Source organism: Solanum tuberosum, unplaced genomic scaffold (genome assembly GCF_000226075.1).
Source record: "Solanum tuberosum cultivar DM 1-3 516 R44 unplaced genomic scaffold, SolTub_3.0 scf00320, whole genome shotgun sequence".
Taxonomy (NCBI): Eukaryota; Viridiplantae; Streptophyta; class Magnoliopsida; order Solanales; family Solanaceae; genus Solanum; species Solanum tuberosum.
Window position 1 is genome coordinate 266,615 of NW_006239242.1, and position 26,677 is coordinate 293,291.

At 36.5% G+C, this 26,677-nt stretch overlaps 1 protein-coding gene and 1 pseudogene across 2 annotated transcripts; both read right to left on the minus strand.

Moving 5' to 3' along the window:
- Nucleotides 1–3,082: 3,082 nt before the first annotated feature.
- Nucleotides 3,083–5,505, minus strand: LOC107063194 (uncharacterized; annotated as a pseudogene).
- Nucleotides 5,506–11,027: 5,522 nt separating this feature from the next.
- Nucleotides 11,028–23,477, minus strand: LOC102599107 (probable 3-hydroxyisobutyrate dehydrogenase, mitochondrial). Of its 2 annotated transcripts, none has more exons than XM_006360250.2 (10): nt 23,268–23,477; nt 22,873–22,961; nt 22,378–22,492; nt 22,039–22,189; nt 18,641–18,723; nt 17,858–17,953; nt 16,529–16,671; nt 13,025–13,109; nt 12,426–12,505; nt 11,028–11,338 (listed from the first exon to the last, which is right to left on the minus strand). In XM_006360250.2, exons 1-10 carry the CDS (start codon nt 23,370–23,372, stop codon nt 11,251–11,253), a joined length of 1,035 nt encoding a protein of 344 aa, XP_006360312.1. In that variant the 5' UTR covers nt 23,373–23,477; the 3' UTR covers nt 11,028–11,250. The 2 variants fall into 2 exon arrangements, with proteins under 2 accessions (XP_006360312.1, XP_015170253.1); XM_015314767.1 differs by having other exon boundaries at nt 22,378–22,508; nt 23,268–23,359.
- Between the last annotated feature and the right edge of the window lie 3,200 nt (nt 23,478–26,677).

Genomic DNA, 26,677 nt, shown 5'->3' on the forward strand with positions numbered 1-26,677 from the left:
GCAAGTTTACTGTCGAGGTTTATGCAAGCTCCAAGTCAAGTTCATCTTGGTGTTGCTAAACGAACGTTGAGATATATCAAAGGAACTGCTGATTATGGTATTTGGTTTAAAAGGGAAGAGCAAGGGCAACTGATGGGTTATTCAGATAGTGATTGGGCAGGAAGCGTTGATGATATGAAAAGCACTTCTGGATATGCTTTTACACTTGGTTCAGGCATGTTCTCATGGAATTCAAAGAAGCAAGAAGTGGTAGCTCAATCTTCTGCAGAAGCAGAATACATCGCAGCTGCTGGTGCAACTAATCAGGCTCTATGGTTAAGAAAGATTCTACGTGATCTGGAGCAAAATGACATTGAAGCTACTGTCATTAAGGTTGACAACAAGTCAGCAATATCTATGGCCAAAAATCCAGTGCAACATGGTCGTAGCAAGCATATAAATGTGAAGTTTCACGCTATCAGACAAGCAGAGAAGGATGGCGAAATTCAACTTGTTCATTGCAGCTCAGATCAGCAGATTGCAGACATCATGACCAAGGCTCTTCCTAAGGGGAAATTTGAAGTTCTAAGGGCTAAGTTGGGAGTATCCAAGAAAAATCTCAAGGAGGAGTGTTAGAAAATGAGATATTTCTAGATGTCTTTTGTTTAATTGTTATTTTCTTAAATATTATGTTAAGTATGTAAAGGAAAGGTAGTCCTTGTTTTATGGAATATGTTTTGTAAGAAAGTCAATAGTGGGTGGATATGTATGGTCCTCTACTAACTTTGGAAAAGCTTATGTAGATATATGTGTGTATGCTTTTGAAAAGCTAAATATATATGAATGAATTTCTGCTGCTGAACCTTATTTTTTCTCTCTAAAAGTTTCAAATCCTAACAGTACGTACTATATATATACATAGAATTGTTGAAGTGTACATCTTTATTGCATTTTTACGTTTTTGACTAAAACATATCTATTTCGGTAAATGGGTCGAGCTTTGAAAATAAAATTCATCAACTTCTAGAAGTAGTTGCTGGAAACTAAATGCTCATGAAATTGCTAAATCATGCATTGCCTAATCAAACCAATAAATAACTGGATTGAACTTTAGCAAGTTCCATTTCCTTTTTCCACTTTTTACTTTTTCTCCTTCTATTTGGTTTTTCTTCTATCAACAAATTACAGTTAATGTATGCTTAATTTTCTCTATAGAATTGGATTGTTATTTAATTTTCTTGACCACTTTGCAGGCGTCTCCTCTATATTGACGATTATATCTCTTTTTTCATAACCGGTGAGTTCAAACTTTAAGCTTTTCTATTTTCAATTTATGAAGTAGTAACTATTCTTATCATGAGTATATATATTTGTCGTCTCTCTGTACTTATCTATCAGGATTATATCTTGAAAAGTGCTATAATATGTGGTGTTCTCTTATTTGCTTAAACAAATTTATGCCAAATATGAACAATTTGTTATATTATGTAGTTGAAAAATCTCCATTTTTAAGATTTCATTTATAGATGTGTTCTTGATTGAATTGTTGCTAGTTTGTTTAGTTAAATTTTTAATTATTTTATTTGTGTAGATGGAATTTGTCATGCACTCCTACCATTATATAGTAGTCCCATTATTATTTATTAATGGGATGTACAAAGTGTGACACAAGTATATATTAAGTAGAAAATATTAAGATATCTCTCATGCACTGATCTCTTCCTTAGCTTCTCCACCCCAATTCATTATTCAAAATTTATACCATTGGCTCTTATTATATATATGTATCTCTCTTTGAGATGGGAACAACATCATGCTGCTGGTGCTATTTTTGATGCATCATCATCATTGTAATCGTCATCAGCTTCACATTCTTTATCGATACATATAGTGGATCCCAACTTAGCTTCTGTAGCCATAAACTTATCGGGGAAACCAAGTGATGATACCTTCTTATTGTTGGCATTCATGATAACAACCATATTGGAAGTGAAAAGGAGTTTTTTGAACTTACCCTAGCTTGCAAAGATGAGCCTCTAAACGTTCAAGCTATGTCAAGTTGTTGCAAGATATGATCACTGCTTTGGCAAGAGCCATGTCAGTCTTCATAAGTAGCTCAACAACATACTTCCCTTGATTCAAATGAATACCATCATTGAAGTACCTTACCTCAACTCCTAGGAAGAAATGTAATGGTCCAAGATCCTTCGTGGCAAACTCCCTTTCAAGCCCTGTGATTATATTTGCAATGAGCTCAGAAGAGCTACCAGTAATTATTATATCATCCACATACAATAGAAGCAGAATCGTCTCTCTATCACACTGAAGTATGAACAATTAGGAATCTGCCTTGCTACACTTAAACCCAAGGTGAAGTAGATGGAGACTGAACCTATCAAACCAGTCCCTAGGTGCTTGTTTAAGACCATACAATGCTTTCTTGAGTAGGAAAACATGTTTTGGATATTGTTTATCAGCAAAGCCGGGAAGTTGGCTCATGAACACTTCCTCCTGGAGATGTCCATGCAAGAAAGCATTTTTGACATTGTCTGATAGGACATTGTAGACTAACTGCAACTAATAGTACTACTCTTATAGTGGTAGCCTTGACTACTGGATTGAAGGTCTCTTCAAAGTCAATGCCTTCAAGTTGTAAATATCCCTTTGCCACTAGCGTGGCTTTGTACCTATCTATAGTACCATTTGACTTTAATTTGGTCTTAAACACCCATTTGGAGCCAACTACATTCATGACGCAGTTCTTGGTATCAAGGTCCAAGTCTGGTTTTTGTGCAAAGCGTCAACTTCTTCTTGCATTGCTTTATACCAGTGTGGACTTGCTAGTGCTTGTTTCACAGTGGTAGGTTCCATGCTCAATTTTTCTGCCGCTAGTGAGGTGTGAGTTATGGAAATTTGCTTAGCTTTATTCCTTGTGACCATGTGATGTCCCTCTACATTGTCTTCTCCACCTTCATTTTCATTTACAGAAGTTTCCATAGGATCAGTATGCTTAGTGTTAAGCCAATTTGAGAAGTCAACTTCTAGTTATACATTGGGCGCTTGCGCTTCATTGGTGCCATCTTCACTTGTATTTGCAGGAGTCGAATTTGTTGAGTTATCAATACTTTGATCATCTCCTAACAGAGCTTCCACATCTTGACCATCATTGTTGTCACTATGGTTGTCTTCACTATCATACTCTGAACTAGAGTTAGTCAGAACTTGTCCAGAAGGATCAGGTTGAACCTGAGTGTCTACCACTGTTATAGTTGTTGGTGCAATTGTTTCATTCAAGTTGTCCAACACTTCCCCTGAAGTGATAGTGTCACTTGAACTGGTATCTGGATTCTGCACAATGGAGAAAAATTCAAGGAAAGTGCAAGATGAGGTGAGATATTAATATTATGCTTATTAGTCTGCACATAGGGCAATGCGCGCTCATCAAATATGACATGCCTAGACACATACACCCTCCTGGTATGTGGATGGTAGCACCTATATCCTTTGTGTAGGCTACTATAGCCAATAAATATACAAAGATATGTCTTTGGTGAGAACTTATTATATCCCTTCAGGTAAGGATAACATCTCCAACCAAAAACTTCCAGGCTATTATAATCAGGAGAGGCACCAAAAAGCTTCACAAACGGGATACCATGCTTTAGAACTAAGGAAGGCATTCTGTTTATTAGAAACACGACAGTTAGAAATGCTTCAACCCATAAGAACTGAGGCAACTTAGCATGAAACAACAAGGTCAGCCCAGTTTCCACTATGTGTCTATGTTTCCTCTTGGAAACTCCCTTCTGCTCAGGAGTGTGAGGATAATATATTTGCCTAATGATGCCACAGGTCTCCAAATGCTTGACAAACTCAATTTGGATAAATTCACCACCTCCATCACACTGGAAAATTTTAATAGTTTTCGAAAATTATTTTTCTACCATTTGTTGAAACTTGAGAAAAACTTCAAAGAATTCAGATTTCTTCTTCAAAGGATAGAGCCAAGTATATATATTATTATCATCCACAAAGAGATAGAGCCAAGTATATTTAGTATTATCATCCACAAAGATCACATAGTATTTCATATGTTGGGAAGACTCAACAGGTGTTGATCCCCAAAGATCACAATGTATTTTGTGTAAAGGAATCTGCTCAATTTTATTTCTCAACTCAAAAGAAAGTTTACAACTTTTCCCTAATTGACAGCTAGTACAAATACTGGGCACCTTATTCCAACTCCAAACACCGATGCATTTATTGCTCTACTAAATTTTTTTAAAGATTTCAGACTAAGATGTCCTAATCTAGAGTGACAAATACTCTCTGACCTCTTCCAATCTTGTGTTGTTGTTAAGGCAAAAAGATTGTTGTCTTCCAATTGATAGAGTCATCCTGCATTAGAGCCCTTGGCCAGTGGTGTTCCTGACTTCTTGTCCTTAATAAGAAAACCAAATTCATCAAACTCAAGAGTTACAAAATTGTCTTTTGCAAGTTTACTAATTGAAAGAATATTCTTTGTGATTTTAGGGACTACCAGTATATCTTTAACTTTCAAACTTGACTTGTTGAGATTTCCAACATATGTAATTGCTAATTGCGAACCATTGCCAACAATTTTTTGTCTGTCCCATTATAAATTTGAAGATCAGATAGATTACCTGATGTGTTTGTCATGTGAGTTCGTTGCACCAGAATCCACATACATTGCAGCATCTTCACCTATGATATTCTGCATGTTCATGGAGGATAGGGCCTGCGGAAGATCATCTTCAGCTTGATAAGAGTAATTCCACGTATAGAAGCATTTCAAAGCAGTATGATTATTTCTACCACATATTTGACATAGGGTAGGCATGGGTTTTACTTTCTCAGTGTTTGTAGTCTGCATATTATGACTGTTTTGATTATTATTTGAGTGTCTAGCATCCCTGAATCCTCTTCCTCTTGAGTTAAAACTAGAGTTACCTCTCATGTGATTGTAACTCCCTCGACCCCTACCTCTCTGTGAAGTAAAGGTCATGTTATAGTCTTGTTGGGGCACCTCTTCCTCTTATTCTCTCATGTCAAAACCTCTAAGAGTATTGACAAATTGATTGAAGGTAGGATAGGGGGCTTTCCTAACATAACAGTCCTAAATGTCTTGTACTTTGGACCCAGTCCTCGGGCAAAGTTAATGACTTTGTTGTCTTCATTAACTGGCTTGTGTATGGCAGCAAGTCCATCACATATGCCTTTGAATTCTTTCAAGTACTCATCAAGTTTCTTGGTTCCTAACTTAATGTTTAGCAATTGTTGCTTAAGTTGGAACTCTTTATCCTTTGTTGCTTGAAGGTAGGCTTCCTCCAAGCATTCCCACATCCCCTTGGCTGTTGAGCAGCCCACAATGAGATACATGCTCTCTTCAGTCATAGTTCCTGAGATCCAGGTTCTTAGCAGAACATCTTCTTCATCCCAATTACTATCGGAAGCTTTCTCTTGTCCATCAACTGCCTTTCCATTGTTATCTTTGGCTGGTGTCATCAGCTTTGTTTTCTTGGACCAACTTAGTCACCTTCATTACTTGCATCAGTTGTAGAATTTGTGTTCTCCATTTAAGGTAATTGGTAGGTTTAAGTTTGATAGGACATGCAACCATAAGATGGTGCAATGAAGAAGTTGAGAGGGACAAAGAGGCTGTGAAGAGGAAGCCATTGGTTCTTGAACAAGTTTGATGAAGCATAGGTTTGTGTGTGTCAATGCTTTGATACCATGTAGAAAACACATAACCAGAGAGAAGGGAGGATATTATTTCTTGATAATTGTGTACAATACTTATTGTCACGACCCAAGCCTAGGGCCTAGACGTGACATGGCGAATGAGGAACCCGAAGGAACCCCAAACAAGCCTCTCAAACTTGTCATCACACTTCATCGGTCGCGGAAGTACATTCAACATTAATTAACGGGAAATAGGGACTAAGGGCAACCATTTCAAAATGACATCATAGAACAAGAGTCAAGCTCATTTACAAAATACTTGTCCAACGCACACCTCTACATACATAGATAGGACGGGGCCATGACATTCTACCGGCTCCCCTCATAGTCAAAATACAATTACAAGCTAAAGTCTCAAAACATAGGAGTAGGAAACATAACATAGCCCTCGAATCATTGAGGACTCACCAACAACTCGGATAAGCACCGTACTAGCCACGTGAATGAAGAGAAGGATCAAGAGTAACTCCGGTCCCTACATGGTGACATCATGTAGGCAAAATATGCGTTAGTACTTGGAATGTACTAAGTATGCGGGGTGCAACACAACAATAAACAAGGACACAATCGAAATACAAGAAATAGTTTCATAGGCATTATGAATAACAATATGAGGATGCATGATCAAAGTGAAGTCAAAACATGTTTAAGTAACTCTATACTAATAGTAGATATCATATGTGTATGCATGATCCAACCAATCTATAACCCCAACTTAGGATGGGGGATGCCGTTCACACCCGGACACCCTGGTGGCAAGGTATAAACCCCTCACATGGTTGATGTTGGTCACACCCCAAGCATCCTAGGTGGTGAGATATAAACCTCTCACATGGTTGATGTTGGTCACACCCCAAGCATCCTAGGTGGTGAGATATAAACCTCTCACATGGTTGATGTTGGTCACACCCCAAGCATCCTAGGTGGTGAGATATAAACCTCTCACATGGTTGATGTTGGTCACACCCCAAGCATCCTAGGTGGTGAGATATAAACCTCTCACATGGTTGATGTTGGTCACACCCCAAGCATCCTAGGTGGTGAGATATAAACCTCTCACATGGTTGATGTTGGTCACACCCCAAGCATCCTAGGTGGTGAGATATAAACCTCTCACATGGTTGATGTTGGTCACACCCCAAGCATCCTAGGTGGTGAGATATAAACCTCTCACATGGTTGATGTTGGTCACACCCCAAGCATCCTAGGTGGTGAGATATAAACCTCTCACATGGTTGATGTTGGTCACACCCCAAGCATCCTAGGTGGTGAGATATAAACCTCTCACATGGTTGATGTTGGTCACACCCCAAGCATCCTAGGTGGTGAGATATAAACCTCTCACATGGTTGATGTTGGTCACACCCCAAGCATCCTAGGTGGTGAGATATAAACCTCTCACATGGTTGATGTTGGTCACACCCCAAGCATCCTAGGTGGTGAGATATAAACCTCTCACATGGTTGTCCGGTTCTTTTCCCCCGGACCGGGCATGGTCATGCAACACTTTATATAGGAAATTCCCATTAGGCTCTAATGCAATCTCACGTATGGAATGAACATATACACAAGCTTAGTTTGTCATCAACACATCTCTGGATTTCCATACATCTCATAACTCAAGCTTTAAAGCATCGATTCATCAATTCTCCATAGTTGGACATTTTGTCAAACACCTTGAAGGCATGTAATGGAATCAAAGAGCATGGAAAATAGGGTAGTAATTATGCAGCCAAACCAGTGAACAACCTACAACAACACCTTTTTAACACCCACAATACCACATGAAAATCTCCACATCCATTCCAAATTTAGGTTCAAGTTCTAGGGTCACAACATGCTCAAAACAATCACTTTTCATGTTTAAAATTCAATGTGCAGGAAATTATTACAAAGAACAAGACTAATTTATGAATCTTAACTTAAACCATGAATTAGTGAGTAGAATAGAGTCTAGGCACTATGGGTGGAAGGACCCATGAGTTCAACACCACATACCTTGAGTTTTTATGAAGGTCTTGAGAGTGTCTTCAATGGAAGCTTGGAACTTGGAGCAAGAGTCTCTTCAATCTTGAGGAAGGTTTTGGATTAGGGTTCTTGAGAGAACTTGAGAGAAAATGTGTCTAAGTATGGGAGAGGTGTTTTGGGAAATGTTTTAGAGATGGGAATTGAACTAATGGTATATAGGAAATAACATATGCCCTTTGGAAAAATGGTCCAACACTTAGAAAAAAAAATGAGGCGGGTGAACAGTAAAAACGCTCACTGGAAATTGCCTTTCCTGCCGGACAGATTTTACGAAAATGGGCATAACTTCTTCGTCCGAACTCCGAATGAGGTGAAACGAAGTGCGTTAGGTAGCTAACTCAAAGGGCTTTCCATGGATATGTTATTGGCCACCCAATAATTTGTGTGCTAGGAGATATGACCCTCCAAAGTAGACCCTCGAAAAAGGCTTCACTTGGAAATTTCGGATTTTGATACGGTTGCTCTAAAATTTGGGTTAGACCCATTTCCCACTCAATTTGACCCCCTAAACAAGAATATGAAGTCGGATTTTCGAAAAACGAAACGGATTTTGAGATATATGGAAATTACAATTATAGGTGTTTCCGAAGCACATTTTCGGGCATTTTTGGGGTCGTTTCACTTATGCTACTTATACAATTACATACGGCCACAAGTAGAATCCTAGTACAACTACAAATCTAAGGAGATACATTAGAGTTAGAATATGATTAGAGTTAGGATACAAGGTATACTCCTTCTGTTCTAACTCTATTTCGCAACAATATATATTTCACTATTATTTTACTACTAAAAAAGGACAAATAGCAACCTCCTCTCCGTTAACATGTATGTTATTTGAAATTGATATTCAATTTGAGGCTATTTTGGTCAATTCATTCTTTTTCAAAGCTGCTTCTTCTCTTTTATGAGACACAACCACTTCTAAGTTCTTTCCTTGGACAATTGTACCCTTTGTTTTGTGATGGCTAACACATTGCCAATTATGTTTATATGTCATAATCGGACCCACTCTCTTGCTTTATCATGGAACAACCTTATTGCTTTCTTTTTATCGTGGTCATTTTTTTATTTTTTTCATTTTAATTTGTTTGTTTATTTTATTTTATTTTAGTTTGTTATATATTTGAGAACTACATAAACAATACTATAGATTACAATAATTAATATGAGTAATTTAAAAGACATAAAAATTTAGTTGACTCTCAAAATTTTACTGTGCCTGATAAAATGGGACCAAGAGAGTAACATATATTATTTGAGAATGACCTAAAAATTACTATAAATCACAATAATTAACAACTTAAAATATTGAAAAGACATATAAAAAAATTGGTTAACTCTCAAAATTTTATAGTGGCACATAAATTGGAACATAGAAAGTAACATATGTTATTTAAAAATTACATAGAAAGTACTATAAATTACAATAATTAATAACTTAAAATATCTACAAGACAACAAAAAAAAGAGGCTAATTTTGTATTGCTTGTGTCCTAAATAGGGATTGAGATGGTTTTAAAAAAATTAATTTTGATTATACATCATAAAATAGCCGGAAAATTGAGATGATGTAATTTTTTTAAAAATAACCAACCGAACCGTCTGTTAGACCAAGGGGAATCTCTATAGGAACTAGTCCCTTATATTTAGCACATAGGAGATCGAGACACAACCTCAGGGCTATGGGGAAAGATGTAGATCGATCGCCCTAAATAGACAACTACATAGAGGGCCTCTACCAGTCTATATATTCTTTGATTTCGTCGACACCCCTACTTCTACTCTATTTATTTTTACTTAAATTTAGAAAGATATGTTTCATTTCTACCTTCAATCCCATCGCTGCATTTATTTGCTATTTAAAATTGAAATTAAAAATAAAATAAAAACAAATGACAAATAAGTTTCTATATTAGCTTACTTATGAGCAAAACATATTATAACAATATTTACTAATTTTTTAATAGTACATAATGTATAACAATAATATAACTTTATCCCAGTTGTATAACAAGAAATTTTTCCTAATAGATAAAGAGAAGGAGCATTTTTTACCCTTTTTCGTAATATATAAATAAAATATTTTAATTAATGTAAGCCTACTTCCCAGCAAATACATATTGGACAACCTAAAATATCTCAACAGAAATTTAAATTTGGGAAAGGCATAAATTCCCCCCCTGAACTTGTTACGAAAAGTCAGTTACACGCTTAAATTATTGTGACGACCTATTACATACCTGAATTATTTAAAAGTGAATTTATTCCAACCCTGACGAACATACAACCAGGCAGATGATGAGAAAGTGTTTCACACTCGCGTCACGTCATTACCATATCACTACCACATCAATACTTACGTCAGATTTCAAAAAAGAAAATTCATATCGCCCAATTGTTTCTTCTTCCCTATACACCATCACATCCACCATTAAACCACTACCATTGTTGCTACTATCACCAAATTCACTTCTCCATCACCATAGATTTCACCACCCACAACCAAATTCACCACCAGAATCTTCCACAATCACTGCCATCATCAAAAATTGATAACAACCATAATAAATTTAACTAAATTCACCATCGAAACCACATCGCTACCATTGAAATTCATCACAATCATAACAATAAATTTCAGCATCCACATCAAAATCACGAGTTTCATTGTCATTATCGAAATTAAAAGCCACACCACCACTAATTTTATAACCCATCACCAAACCCACCACAAAAGATTATCACAAATTTCATTCAAGCTCAAAGAGGAGAATGACAAAAACTTCCAATATTTATTCGCAAAGATCTTTGTCAAACAATTGAAAAATTAATGCTCGATTTATTATTACCGATTTTGAAGAAAATCTAGAGAGAATTTTTCTAAGAGAGAAGAAAGATCTATGAACATACATTAAAAAGTTAAATTTTGTGCAAAATCCAGAAACTTTTTACACAGAAAAAGAAAGATCTAAAAAATTTCTTATTTCAAATGCTCACAATCAACAAAAAGACTTTTAAATTGAATAATCAGTGTTTGACTTGAGGAATTTGATGTGGAAATAGTAAGAATTGACCAATTTTAGATGTCTCGCTGAAAAATATTCACTTTTGAATAGTATAGGTGTGTAATAGGTCACCCCAATAGTTTAAGTGTGTAACTGGCTTTTCGGGACAACTTTAGGGGTGAATTTATGCCTTTTCCCATTTAAATTTAAGTATCTAACACCATTAGTGGAAACTTCATATAACATCAGTAAAATTAAAAAATCAGTCCACTAACTTCACTGTTCATCATTTATACACAATTCCAACCAAGTGAATTGTTGAAATGCAAGAAGAAAAGGATTAAAAACATCTACTATACAGATTTTTATTTTTTCTGCAGGGCACCAAGCAAGTAATCTTGGATCAAGCTTTCCGGATTCCGAATTGTGGAACCAGAAACTCTAGCCAAGACATCTACCTTAGCTGAGGGGATTACTGCTCATCCTTTCCAGAGTAATAGTACCGAAATACACCAGAGAAATCCTTTGCCTCATGACCGTTATTGCAGAGCTCTGTGAAGCTGGATACAGATGAATTTCAGATACTTAGATAACATTAACTCCAACAGATAATGCTAATAACCAGAAGATATGTATTAATAACATGTTGTTTTGAGAGAGTATTGCGATTTTTTAGTCCCTTGAAACGGTGTCACCCACCTGTTTAAATGTTAGGAAACCTTCTCCCTACTATGTTATTTATTTACCACTTTGCTCCATTTTGTATTCTAATGAATATTTGTCATATGGCATCCACATGGTCCATGGTTGACCATGTTGTAACTTATTCAAGTCCTGCTTCTCCATGCAGGCCAAAATTCTTTTTGAGGCTCAAGAAATGAAGTTAGCGGTGAAGTGTTCACAACTTCATGGTCAACGGACAATTTACAATGTTCAACGAGTCACAACAAAATTGAGGACATAGTCAAGGACTAAAATTGAATAATCACATCGATCGAGTTCACAACCAAGATGTCTAACCGGAGAAAAGCACCACACAGCAACAAGGTTTATTGACCAGATCTTATTGCAGAAAACAATTTTCAAACTACAGAGAATGCAGCACACTGAAAGCAAATAATAACAGATAAAACATAGAGCACTTTCTGATATTATTCCAGCACTAAGTATTTGCTCAGATAAATTATGAAATCTCTCTGACATGCATTATCATGATACACAGTACACTAGAAAGTCTACTCTGTTATAACTAATATTTCATGTACTATCATTTACCAAGTGCATTATTTAATGAGTTCAAATAGCAAATATTTCAAGAAAATGTTGTCCATGCCTAGTAAGTTAGCATAGAATGTTGCAACTGTAATTGAATAGTATACCTCCAATTTCATGTATATGAAAGGAGATGCAGCTGAGAACATTACAGATGGCAAAATTCCTCAACCCCAGGCTAATGCATTGAGTGGACAGATAATAATGTACGGCCAGCAGATCCTTATTCTTTTAAAGGTATTAGTACGACAAGTACGTTCTATAATTGAAGTAACCACATAGCTTCTATTTCTAACTTGACATGCATACAATTGTCTGCAGTCTATGCAACATTAATCATCTTATGTACTCGTTGCTGAAGTAGGTAGGACTTACATCTTTTCTGCTTGTGATGTCAAGGGACACTTGAATCCAATATCTTTTGCTGATGCTGCAGCAAGGTTCAGATCTTTAGCCTGAACAGAGGAGGATAGGAACATCCGTAACTAATGATAGCGTAAACCCCAAAAAGTATAATACAAACTAAACTATTGTTAACTTCCTATATATTGTGATTTCAAGTGATTATGCAGCAAAGAGAGAAAATGAAACTGAGTATAAAAGAAAAAGGATAATACTTCATAACAAATTGAAACGGATCTTTGTTTAACTGATGTTAACCTGTACACCTAATGAACTCAGATCTCTCTCTTTAGTGACCACATAGGTGTTCAGATGCATCAAACACAGACACAAAAAGAAGAGCAGATCAATTGCATACTCATAATTACCACAGTGGATGAGCAAAAATATTGCCGGCAATTGGACAGGAGTAAAACCCACCAGAGAACACAGTTAAAAGAAATGCATATTAATGGTTCGCTTAAAAATGAACCTTCACATGCATTTATAAATGTAGAACTGAACCTTCATGTTCTCAGAAATCTTAGCAGGTACATAAGTTGTACAATATCAAGATAGGATTGAACGCGTACCATCAACTTAGACGCAAAACCTCCAATATAATTCCTTGAAGAAGGCACTCCATCCATCACCCCAGGCACTGGATTATATGTGTCACTGTCATTACATAGACACAAGCATTAGGTTAAGTTAGTAATAAGCTACACTTTGATTTTGTATATGTTAGCAGGGGACAGATTTAGATGGTACAAGATTTAACTTACATAATTTTGATTTCATGGGGGCATTTATCATTTTGATAACAAGCCCTTCATTGTGGAGGCTTGGACCCTGGATATGAAATTCACTAGGGATGAGTTATACAGAGTCCCTATTTAGATTAAGCTACTGGGACTTGAATTCAAGTGTTGGAGCCCTAAAGGGTTTAGTAAAATTGGGAGTCTTATTGGAAAACCTATCATGGTGGACCATAACACTGAGAAGAAGGTGGGACTCAACTATGCTAGGCTATTCGTGGAAGTTGATATGAATGCTAAATTGCCAGAGCAAATCATTTTTTTGTGAATGAAAGAGGTGATCTAGTTGAGCAGAAAGTCACATATGATTGGAGGCCAACCTTATGCAATCACTTTCATAAGTATGGGCCCTCAGAGGAGATATGCAGGAAGAAGAAGGCTCCAGCAGTGAGGAAGCCAATTGTGGAGGCAGTAGAACCTATTAGACAATCACAGGTTGAGATTCAAGTCCCTCAGCAGATTGGGAACAAGTCTGTTTGCCAGCAACAAAGTCTTGCAACTTCAAGCACTCCATTGCAGGAAAACCAACCATAGAGATACCATCAGATAGCAAAGAATCTCCAGTCAGAAGAATAAGCATCAGGGTACCCCACCAAAGGGGAATAAAGCTCAGAATGCTCAGAGTCAGGCAGCTTGGTTAACACCAACAAAGATTGGGAGGACAATAGTGCAGCAGACTGTTACACCAAACTCTTTCCAGTTATCAAATGAGGCAGGGTTGAATGAAGGAACAGTTGGAAATGTGGGATCTTAGGCCATTCTTCTCACAGGGAATGGTTAATATCTAGGTGGAATGTTAGGGGGCTTAATGGCTCCAATAAGCAAAAGGGGTGAAGCTCCTTTGCAATGAAGAGCAGGTTGGGTTGATTGGCCAATTAGAAACTAAAATAAAGAGTAATAAGATTGAACAACTAGTTGAAAAATTGTTGGGAGGATGGCAGTATGTCACTAATTTGACTCAGCATTATAATGGGAGGATATGGATTACATGGACGTAGGATTATTATCATGTTGTACCTACCACAATGACTGCTCAAGTTATTACTTATGAGGTATTGTATACCCTGACAACTATCATTTGATCTATTATTTGTATGTGGTTTCAAAACAAAGGAGGAAAGGAGGGACTTGTGGGAAAGTCTGGTGAGGAACCACAGAACATGTCAGAAACCATGGATGACTCTGGAAGACTTCAACTCTATACCCTGAGGATAAGATTTGTGGTAATCCAGTGTCATGGTCAGAGGTTGTGGATTTTCATAATTGTGTTGAGGAGTGTGAACTGATTCAGCTACCACACATAGGCACTAAGTACACATGGAATGACAAGAATGGGGAGCAGAGGACCTTCTCAAAAAATTGACTGGATTTTTATCAATAATGAATGGCTGGATACGATGCCTTCTTGTAAACCTATATACTTGCCTGAAGGTATTAGTGACCAGTGTCCAGCAAAGGTGACACTGTAGGAAGGGAGCCTAGATCTAGGAAGCAATTTCAGTTTTGCAATGTGTCAGGAGTTCCAAAACTTGGTCAGAGCTGGTTGGTGGACTCAAGTAATTCGTTGTAAAATGCTCCAGATTGTGAAGAAGCTCAAGTTCTTGAAGAAGAGCTTGAGGAAATTGAATGCTCAGCACTTAAGAAACATTGTTACTGAGACTGATGAGGATAGGAATGGCCTTAAAGAGGTTCAATTGAGGTTGCAAGCTGATCTTGGGAACATGGAGTTACAACAAGAGGAGCATTTGGAATACCAAGCCTACAGAGAGTCTTCTTATTTAGCTGAAGCATACTTACAGCAAAAGAGCAAATAACTTGGTTGAGGTTAGGAGATGATAATTCCAAGTACTTCCATTCTGTGACTGGCAGAATGATCTTGATCTAATTGCCCAAGTGTTTGTGGATTACTACAATGATTTGCTAGGGAAAACAGCTCCAACAAGGGTTAAAGTCTTCCAAAGTCTTATTCAGAATGGAACTCTGTTAACTATTGATCAGCAGGTTAATTTAGTTAAGCCATTTACAAGACTGAAGGTGAAGTCTGCTATCTTTAAAAGTGATAGTAATAGGAGCCCTAGGCTTGATGGTTATGGCAGTGGTTTTTTCAAAGCAACATGGGATATTGTTGGTGAGGACATCACTGAGGCAGTCATGGATTACTTTCAGAACAGAAAACTGTTAAAGCAGTTGAACTCCACCATCATTGCACTTATCCCTAAAGTGGAAAATCCAGAGTATGCTAGCCAATATAGACCAATCTCCTGCTGTAATGTCTTGTATAAATGCATCTCTAATACTGTGGAAGCGATATTCCATACTCTACATCCCTTAATGTGTAGCCCTCCTAACTTCTTTGGAAATACAAGTGGGTCAAGTGGGTTCATGAGGTATATATGAAAGCAACTGAAAGCATATGGGAGGCTCCTCCTCATAGTAGTTGGTATTGGAGGAAGATAAACTCTTTAAAGGAAAGAATGAAAAGTTGGCATGTGCAGGGGAAGTATGGTCTGACTCCTACAGCTGAGTTTTCTATTACTTGTAGCAATTTGGATTTAATAGGAGAAACCTCGACTTGCTACTGTTGAGATTATATGGACTGCAGTGGCCCAACCAAAGCACAGAATTATTATGTGGTTAGCAGCTCAAAACAGATTGCTTACAAAAGACATGTTGTTGATGTTGAATATACCAGTGGAGGAGAATGAGTGTTGCCTATGTGCCCATCAGGTTCCTGAGAACCCAAAGCACTTGTTTGTGGAGTGTAACTGGATCAATGCAGTTAGGACTGGGATGGTAGGGTGGACCAGAGTTACACTTGTAACAGCAATGGAATCGGTTCAAAAAGGAGATACTTGCAGCTGTGTGGGGCTACCATCTATGCAGGGCTAGGAATTGGAAGATGTTCCAAGGGAAACTTGTACTGCCGGATGAAGTAATTGCGCACAGATAAAGAAAGAACATTATAGGCAGGATAGATATACATAGTGTCTCCAAGAAAGTCAGTAGATGTAGAGAATTTATACACAGATTGAAAATTTAATAAGTTGTTTTTTGTATGCCTGAGACCTACTTTTTCACTTCACCCTTTCTAGAAGGTGTTTGTTGAACAAGGTGCTCTTTAGGTTGTGATTTGTGGTTAGTTCACATTGTTTCCCAAAAAATAAAAAATGTGCAGAAGACAAATATTTACTAAAGCAAACTATTTTTCATGCAAATAGGCTTTACTTTTGTCTTATTATGGATCATAATAGTTCTTTAGTACCAGGTTGCAGTGAGTACCTACTCCAACAGCGAGCACTTGAAGAATTGAATATTTTTGTTAGAGTGCTAGCTTCAATTCCCAAAGACTGACCAAGAGCAAAGGCTTCAGACACCCCCAGCATACTAATAGCCATTGCCAAATTGTTGCAGATCTTTGCAGTCTGGGAAAGAAAAAGAGTCAACGCATTTTTCTTGGCAGAAATGGATTTATCATGACAAGAGTTTCTCCAAATTTTGTTAGTTAGCATTAAGACAGTTCTTTTAAAAAAGATTTTTGAAAACCTTCCATAGAAAATCATTTGGCAAATTATTTTTTGGGTCAAATTACTACAAAACTTTTGAAAAACACTTTTCTCTAAGAAAACAAGTTCCATAAAAATGAGAAAAATGACTTCCCTAGTGGAAGTAGGGAAAACAAGTTCCACAAGTGTCATTCCATATTGATTGTGCCATCCTCACCCTCCAACACACCTTATCTTTACCCCCTATAGCCACCATCTCTACCTTCCATAGTATTTGTCTAGATTATATACAAATACTTCTAGGATGATATTTTTTGCTTACGTACCGAACACAAGAAAATAAGTAAGAAACCCACTTATTTTCCTGGAAAACATTTTCCTTCATACCGAACACACCCTATATCTCACCAGCCTTAAATTTCCTGAATTCAGGCTTTAGGGACATCATCACAAGATACAATTTTGTATTTAGTTCTCAAACTACAGAAAATACAAACTATTGCCCTGTAGAAGACTGCAAATTGAGACTAGGTTATGCAGACAATTAATTCTATCTGGCATGAAGAAACCCCTGGTGGTGAAAGATGATCATACACTTCTATCTGGCATGTGCTATCTGGATATAATTATATAAACATGTATGAGTGTAAGTAGTGGCAAAGGTTTTATGCGACACCACTTGCAAAAAACTTTCATTTCATGTATAAATTGAAATTTTTAAATAGATATACACCCATATGAATAAGACACTGCTTGAAAACAATACAAGTTAATATTAATTTGGGCAATGAAGTAAAGTCCTAAACTACCAGAGTCCCAAACCCAAACCACTTAGAAGCTGAAGTCTGATAATATGTCGATACTACTTGCACAAATCCTCCAAACGCTACTGAATCAAAGTCATAGAAGTAACTGCCTGCTACCTATTCTGATAGAGAAAGCTGGACATATTACACTGTTTTATATTGATTCACTTTGTATAGTTTTATCGGTTCCACTTACCTCAGTGTTTAATCAAGTCAAAGCTGGGAAAACAAAATATAAGCCCTCAGCAGACATGTAAAACTCAAAGTGCAAAAGTTTAAAAAATAGGTCGTGGACATACTGCACCATTCCCCGATCCACCACAGTAGATAGTGTTCTTGCCCATCGAGAGAAACAAGGGTTTGGCAGCTAAGTAAGCCTCCTCTGGACCACCAACCTACATGCAGATGTTGCTTATTAGCTCAAACCAACAGGAATCTGACTTTAGAAGGATCCTTGCTTTTTATCCACAAACACGTGTGCCATCCAGTCAGGTAATTCTGATTAGGATAAACAGATCCCCCTACCCCAATACCACCAACCAAAACAAAAAGAAATCCTGTATTTCATTAATCCAGCTTTTCAGTGGAATGCCATATGTATGTAACCAAGACAATGTTTGCGGTAATTTAAATTTTCCACATCAAATATCTCTGAATAATTCAATGTCCAAACTACATATTAGTGTCAGAAAGGAAAAAAGTTCATATATTCTCAATTGTATGTCATGAAATGTAAAACTACTATAAAAGTTGTAAATATCCCAGCAGTTGAAATTAAAAACAAGTTTAGGAGTTGATTTATATTGTACTCTAATGCATTGGAGTTGGACAAATATTTAAGAAATGGATAGCTTAGAAAAAAAAGTAAGGTCTTACATTTAATGTTTTACTCCTTCCCCACAAGGCCATAACTAACAGCAACAACTACTACAAAATCTGTTGAAGGCATAGAGACTTAACAGGAAACAGCAGAACATTTCAATTAGAGAATGATTTTCTTACAGCCATTCACCTAAGGAGCATGTGGGTGTGAAATTATAACAAAAACAGTCACTTAAGAACCACTTAGATTGTAGAAATACCATGAAAGTAAGAGTCCCATTCTCTGCAGCAAGAACACCGCCAGATACAGGAGCATCCAACATAGCAGGAGCCTTCAAGCCAACTGCAAAGACGGTGGTGAATTTGCTAAAAAACCGCAACATTATTTGACTAAGATTTTTAACTAAGACAGGAAAAACAATAATCATTTCACATGATGCAAGAAAGCCTTGTTTTTATGCAAAAACGGTTACAGCATAACATATTTTTTACCCAAGACAGGGAAAACAATAATCATTTCACATGATGCAACAAAACCTTGCTTTTATGCGAAAATGGTTACAGCATAACATAGGCTGTGATTCTCTGAAAATCTCCCTCAAGTTAGATTGTATAGATCTCATGTTCCATGCAAAGCTGAAAATTCATGTCACTGTGAAAACCCCAATCTTTTTGTTGACAAGTTAGCAACTTGATCAATAGATTTCGTATTAAGATTGCATTAAATTATCACCATAGAAGAAACTACACATGCCGAAGAAACGTTATACCCATATAAGATAAACTAGGCTCAAGCGTCTTCGCATTTCAAATCGGCATTAGTTATGTAACAAGTTTGACACTATATTTTATTTAATTTTTTGAAAACTGATAATTTGTATTCCTCTGTCCTCAGCATCAAGGATATGCTGGAGACCGTTATAACCAAGGCTAATTACAAAGAGCCTAAAAAATCTACAAATTGAACTTCATCCTCTACATTTGCTAGTTTACACCAAAAATGAAAGCTTACAATACAATTCCATTTAATCTTCTGCATAGTATTAGACCTGCCCCAAAACACCTCTCATTTCTTTCCTTCCATATTGTTCACCAAATACATGAAGGAACTGCTCTCCACCATCTCTTCTGGGACTTGCTACCCCCCTTTCCTGATCCAACAACTTAGAAGATCTGATGCAGTTGTTACTTATGAGGCTGAAGAAAAGTGACCATAATTGGGCTGTCACTTTGCAATGCAGAAACAAATGACTATTTTGTCTCAGCCATCTCATTGCAAAGGAAACATCTGGACACTAATTGAAAGCCTTTCTTCTGTAGGACTTCATGAGTAAGACAAGCTCTTCTGTCCACTAACCAAGTGAAACATATAATTTTGGATGGGGCCAAACTTTTCCACACCTTTAACCATGGCCCTGTACTGCCTCCTAGCTGCCCCATAGCTTCAGTTTTGTATATTCTATTGACAGAGAATCTCCCATTGCTGCTATGCTTCCAGTTAACAACATCTGGAACGGCAGAGGTACCTTTAAATTTGTCAACTTACTTCAGAAGATCAACCACCCTATCAATCTAAGTTGTTGCCAGCGTAATAACTTCAATCAATAGAAAAATCTATCAAGACCTAAAACAAAGAATACCATCTCCCAGACGTGTACATTGTCACACTCCCTGCCTTCCAACAGTACCTAGAGGACGGGCTAGACGCAGCAGAGCGACGACTGGGGAGCGGGTTCCCCACTGGAAGGGGGACAGGAGACGGCCTCTCTTTTCAGTGGAAGTTGAGCTCGTCGGATCTGATGCCCGTGATGTGAGTGCTCCTTAACCTTGCCCCTTCTTATTGCTATTTGTGACGGAAAAGAGATCCCTTCCCCTCGCTTTCGAAAATGATGAATATGAAGTTCGGGAGGCTGACTACCAGGCCTCTCGAATGAATTCTACTCTTTCTGCTTTCGAGCTACACCAGGGGAAAAATCTTTTCCCCACTAAGACATGCATCTTTATGGCTATATCGTCATGAAGACGGATGCAACGGGAAGAAGTGGCATTTGGAATTGTTGATGACTTAACATTTAGGTTTCGGCATAACAAAGCTTGCACTGACTTTTCGCACTTAGGTGCACGCGACCCCTTATTCAAACCAAAAGAAGTACCTCACCTCACTTACGAAGAAGTTGTTGGAGCTGGGCTCCGAACTACGAGAGTTTGATTTTTCTCTTTCTCAGAGTGGTCTGAACCTGCCTTTGTTCCGATTGGGATCCACCTTGGGAGCAACAGGCTTGCTCCGTTTGTCTCTTCCTTTGGCAGCATCGGCACGAAAGTCAGTCAACGATTCAACCACTACAACAGCTTCGTCCACACCATTGACTTGACGTCTTTGTAACTCTTGTTTGGCCCAATTTTGAAGGTCATCCAAGAAGTAAAATAATAGATCCTCACCGGTCAAATTTGGGATTTGAAGAGTGAGCTTGGTGAATTCCTTCACATAATCACAAATAGAGGACGTTAGCTTAAGCTTTGTCAACTTTTGACGAGATTCATGCACAACGTTTTGAGGGTAAAACTGTCGTTTTAGTTCCTCCTTGAACTGCCCTGAATCATCAATGGAGCACGTTCCCTTCTCCATACTGCTTTCTTCCTCCACCACCACAACATAGCGATGTCACTCAAATACATCAATGTCATATGGATCTTGGCAGCCTCACTAGTGATGTTAACATGCTCGAAAGTCGAAATAAGCATCCATTTGCCACAAGAAGTTCTCAACGTCTTGAGCACTCCTATCACCCTGAAACTCCTTGGGTTTAGGAGCCTCAATACGTGTTTCTCGGCCAGTAACCAGACCACGCCCACCTACGAGTGTGGTATCTTCCATCTGCTGACTCAAGGCTTCAACTCTCCGTGTAACGCGGACGGAGCTTCTGTGAGCTTGAGCTCAAGGTTAGTCAGCCCTTTCTTGTGCTATTCACCTTGCTCAATAAGGTTCCCTTTGACTTCATCAAGTCCTCAAGGGCAATGGATTCAAGAGAACTGATGTTCTCAACAACAACGATGCGTCGGTTCAAGGCCACCAAACCAGCCTCGAAACCAGTGATTTTCTCGTCGAGGTGTCTGTATCAGATCCTTCTCCTTCCTCTACGGTATTTTTCCCACTGAATGAGTGTGACTTTGTTTTCATCAAATTGAACCAAGTTACTGGAATTTTATTGCACACAATGTGGATAGACAACCAGGATGATATGAGGAAGAGGGAGAAACTACCATGGGAAAAATTACCAGATATACCATCCAAAAAAGAAAATAGGGTGGTATGCACATTTGCTGCCTCATTTTCATATCTAACTAACTTTGAACGTCATGCTTTTTGGGCCATTTGATTGAATAAGTTAGTCTAGGAAGAAAAACTCATAAAAGAAGATAATAAGGTACAAACACTGACATTGTCATAGATATTGCATGAGAAAGGGGTATGTTTGTTTTGTTTTATTTGTCTCCCTGGATGTATTGTGGGTAACAGAGGTAAGCAGCGACTGATATGCCTATAACGTACAATGAGATAAGTACCTTATGACCAGATATTAGGTATTTAAAACATATCACATGCTCTATCAACACAATGCAGAAGTTGTAAGTTCATTCATTTTGTTACTTAATATACCTCTCTTGTCTATCAAAGAACAATTAGACACAGCTGCAGAGACCTTTCTTGATGTCTGAGGATCAATTGTAGAAGAATCAATAAATAGCCTTGGTCTGAGTAGATTACCACCACTAAGAAAACCATTTTTTCCAGTATAGACATCCAGAACCTGTATGATTAAAGATATATTGATTCATTTGACAAATATTCTAACTCATCAACAACAATAATAAGTCTAAGGGATAGTGGGATACATTCACATCAGTTATGGAGGATTCAGGATAATTAATCAGCCTAAGAAAAATGAGAAAGTGCATGATGTAATAAGAGCTATACAAAATGGTATGCAAATCTCACATGGTTTGATGACGGTAACATTGTAATAACTACATCACTTGTCTCTGCAACTTTCAAAGGCGAATCTTCTGTGAGAACGCCTTTGGCCGAGAACATCTTCATAACATTATAATTTCTGGGACAAATACAAACTGATGAACTCAAGGTCAAAGGAAACTTCACATGAATTGACTTAGAATCTGAAAAATCCTTTAAATCAAATAAAGCATCAACAAATAGAAGGATTCCTATTCTCAACCACCCTATTTCACATTGTATTACACCAAAATATAACATATAAGAGTGCCCAACAATGTAATTTTTGCTTCTTGTCCGACTATGCTTGTTTGTTATTCATAACACAACATAGCTACCTGAAAGTTTCCCACTCAACAGATGTGGGTCTAATTCTCACAGTTCTCACTCCCTATCCACTTTCCCTTTCCAGTCCTGCTTATACATAATAAAAAAGAGAAATTGACGCGACCAATAAGTGAATAAAGTTGTAAGCATTACATGTCATGTACTGCAACCTCATAGCCATCTTTAATCAAGCTATCAGCCATTCTTGCTCCCATGTTTCCGAGTCCTATAAATCCAATTCTCTGTAGAAAATGCAGAAATTTATATAATCAGCAAACCTGAAATGGAGTTACATTGGACATGAAATTTACTGAGGGATCCCAAAACAATTTTATACAGTGATCCCTTTCAGTTAAGCTAAGCTTAACAGAAGAATGTAGTGGAGTCCAAAATCAGATTAAACAAACATGGTTAAGAAAAATCAAGTGGTTCAGCAACTAAAATTAAAGGGGAACAAAAAGTACCCAATTCAACTATTGCTCAACTGTAAGTCTTTCACCAGTTCAAAAGTGGAAAAATAATAGGAGAAGAGAAGAAAGCGTGCTTACACCAAAAGGAGATGAAGAGTAACTGCGCATCGGATAAAATGGCGAAATTGAACAAACCAATTTCTGGGGAGCGAGAAGTGATCTGAGCCTGCAGAAAGTTGCCATAGCTGCAAATTCTTCCAGGAAGAAGATGAGAAATAAGGTTGGCGCTTTCGATTAAAAATGGCAGAGATTCTTTTCTCATGCTGTTTATATTAAGCACTGATTACAATACGAGAATGGAAAGGTTAATTACAATTTATTTAGTATAATTAAAGAAAGAGAAAGATATTATTTCAATATCGTATAATCACATTTAATATAGGCATATATTAAGCATTAATTGTATCACTAAAAATGCAAAAGACGTTTAAGAAAAATAAAGGTGACAATGCAATATACAATAATTAAGGAGAGAGAAATATATTATTTTAATATCTTTTAATTCAAATCTTTTGTCCTTAAAAAGGAAAATGCATTTAAGAATATTAATGGATTATTATTAGTTTAAAAACTTTTTCTCGTTCTACTAATTTGATCCAATTAAACTTAATTTTAAAGATGAAAAAGATCAATTACTTTTATTAGCAACATGCATAAATCTCAGATTTTATATTTAAAATAAAATATTTATTTGAAAATTCAAAGATAGTCTTAAAAAAACGTATTTGGTACTAATTAGTATTAATAATTAATGACACAAGAAATAAAAAGAGTGGCACTTCACAGTTGCATCTATATAATAGGTGTTGAGTGTATGTATTTGTTTGTATATTTGTTATAGGGCCGTTTCGACCACAAGGCCACTAAAGCAATCGCTTGGGGCCCCAATATTTTTTGGCCCCCATTTTCATATATTATAAAGTTGAAAAGAAATGAAAATATAATAAAAATTTTACCTCATTTAATATAGGGATCATTGTAATAAGTGAGAAATGAAATAGCGTATAGTTAATTATTATATCATTTCTTACGTGTCTATTTATTTTGTTTCTTCATTTATATTCTGACTATTATCATAAACCAACATTATTATTCTTATATTTATTTATTTTTCCTCTTTCACTATTTATATTCTTTCGTTATTGAATATTCTAAAATCTCTCAAACGTTCAAACATTCTACATTATGCAAAGTATATTGTTCCGTGTTTATAAAAAGATCAAATTTGATTTTTGGTATCTTCTTCAATTTTCAAACACTAAAACTAATATCACTATATCAACTTATCAAATTCAGCGCAATACTATTTCAACATAATTGTATAAAAATTTATCAATTTTTGAGTCAAGTTTTATTATTCTAAATTTATATTATATATTTTTCATTGAATATGTACATTATTTGCATTCTTACTTCATAAAATCCTCATATTTTACCTTCAGGCCATATTTGTAAGATTACACCAAGTATGTTATAATTATTCAATTTATATATGTCAACTAAAACAATAAGGCATCACTATGAAGTTTGGCTTTAGGCCCCAAAACTTGTTGAGACAGCCCTGGACTTATATGCTAGAATTTTGAATTCTTACGTTAGGTTGTAATGTTTGGTTAATCTTGTTTGAATATTTTATTTTTTGAAGGCGGAATAATTATATTTGGCTTTATTTGTCAGTTAGACTCTCCTACTCACTTCTTTATCAAATGAACACTTAAACTTGATGAAACATTATTTTTTAAATCTCTCTCACCATTGATCAAACTTATGTGACATTAAAAGAGTTGGAGTACACGTGTTTTGAAGCAAGTGAAAACAATATTTTTATTTAAAAATATTGAAATTATAAGACAAAATTTTAAAAAGAGACAAGTATTGAAACACCTCTAAACTTGGCGTGAATTATTAGTTTAGTCCCTCAACTATTGACAACCTTAAAAACACCCATCTACCCTCTACTTGATTAATTGAATTTAAAAACACTCCTCTTAAAAACACCTCAAGTAGAGGGGTGTTTTTAAATTCAATTAAGCAATCACGAGTGAATTCTCTGATCTCCGGGAGTTCATCTTTGGGTCTTCAACTCCCGATTTTTTTGTCTCTCCGGTTAGATATCCTAGCTTTCCATGGCCATCGATTGCAAGCTTTACGGACTGTGCTCATTTCAGATAGTTCTTCCTATTTAATCGATGAGAAGTTAACTGGAAGAGCATATGAGAAGCATTGCCTACTTGTGTCCTCAAATTTTCGGTAAGAGCTTCTAGAGAAAAACTTTTATCTTCTATTGATGTTCCAAGAAGATGCTTTCCGTGAAAGACTGTTTTATCCATATGATATTAGGGGAAAAAGTCTCACTCTAATACCATAAAAGTTTAGATACTGTAAAGTATATCTTTATTTATTGTGTTTGTACCGTATTTATAAGAGAACAAGTAAAGATCAAATAAACTAATCAATCCCTAATTTTTAGGAAACTATTTTCCTAGAATAATATATTCTAATCTCAAATTTACATGAGCAGATTATAATCAAATTTGCCAACTTATTTGTGGAGTACATTACAATCAAATCTGTCAGCTCATGGAGCAGATTATGACTAAATCCGCCAACTCATTCGGCAGATACAATTAGAATGTTTTTGGTTATAGCGGCATGAAAAAAATGGAAGATTAATCATTGACGTGAAGTTTGCCTTCTAAAACGGTATACTACAGAAAGAAATTTATGTTGAAAAATAAAAAAAAATCAACGTAGAAAGACATGAAGATATGATTTATCTACTAACGAAATCTCTATACATATTAAAGCGAACTCTCAGAGCTTAGTACAACTGAATGAATAACTATTTGGTAGACTTAGACTTTGAAAAAAAGTTTGCATGATACGACTCTTTATGTCAAGAATATTGGCTCTAACATTGTTATTATTTCTCTGTATTTACTTGTGACAGAAAATAATGTTGCATTGCTTGAAAAGTTCAGGGAAGAGATGATGAAAGTCTTTGAGATCGATGACTCGTCTTGATGAGATGGCTTATTCTCTGAGAATGGAGATCAAACAAATTTATAATGATGTGTTTGTTTGCCAAAAGAAATATATGAAGGATTTAGAACGAAAGAATGCAAGAGCATGAGTACTCAAATGAATCAAAAGAAAAAACTGCAAAAGGATGATGGAGTTGAACTAGTTTATGAAAGAGTATATCAAAGCTTAATATATTTGTCACAACAACAAGGCCTAGCATCTTGTTTCCTAAGTGTTTTATCCATGTTTTTAAATGGTGCTAGTGATGGTTGTTAAGAGAGTGATTAGGTATATTAAAGGAACTCTAACATATGAAATCAAATTTAGCAAAAGTCAACACTTCAAACTCTGTGAATATACTGATTTTACAGGTCTTGATGCAGGAGGAATGTTGATGATGCCTCAGAACCAGGAGTAATCAAAGAATGGAATCTTTCAGCAAAAAGAAAAAAGGAAAAAAGGGG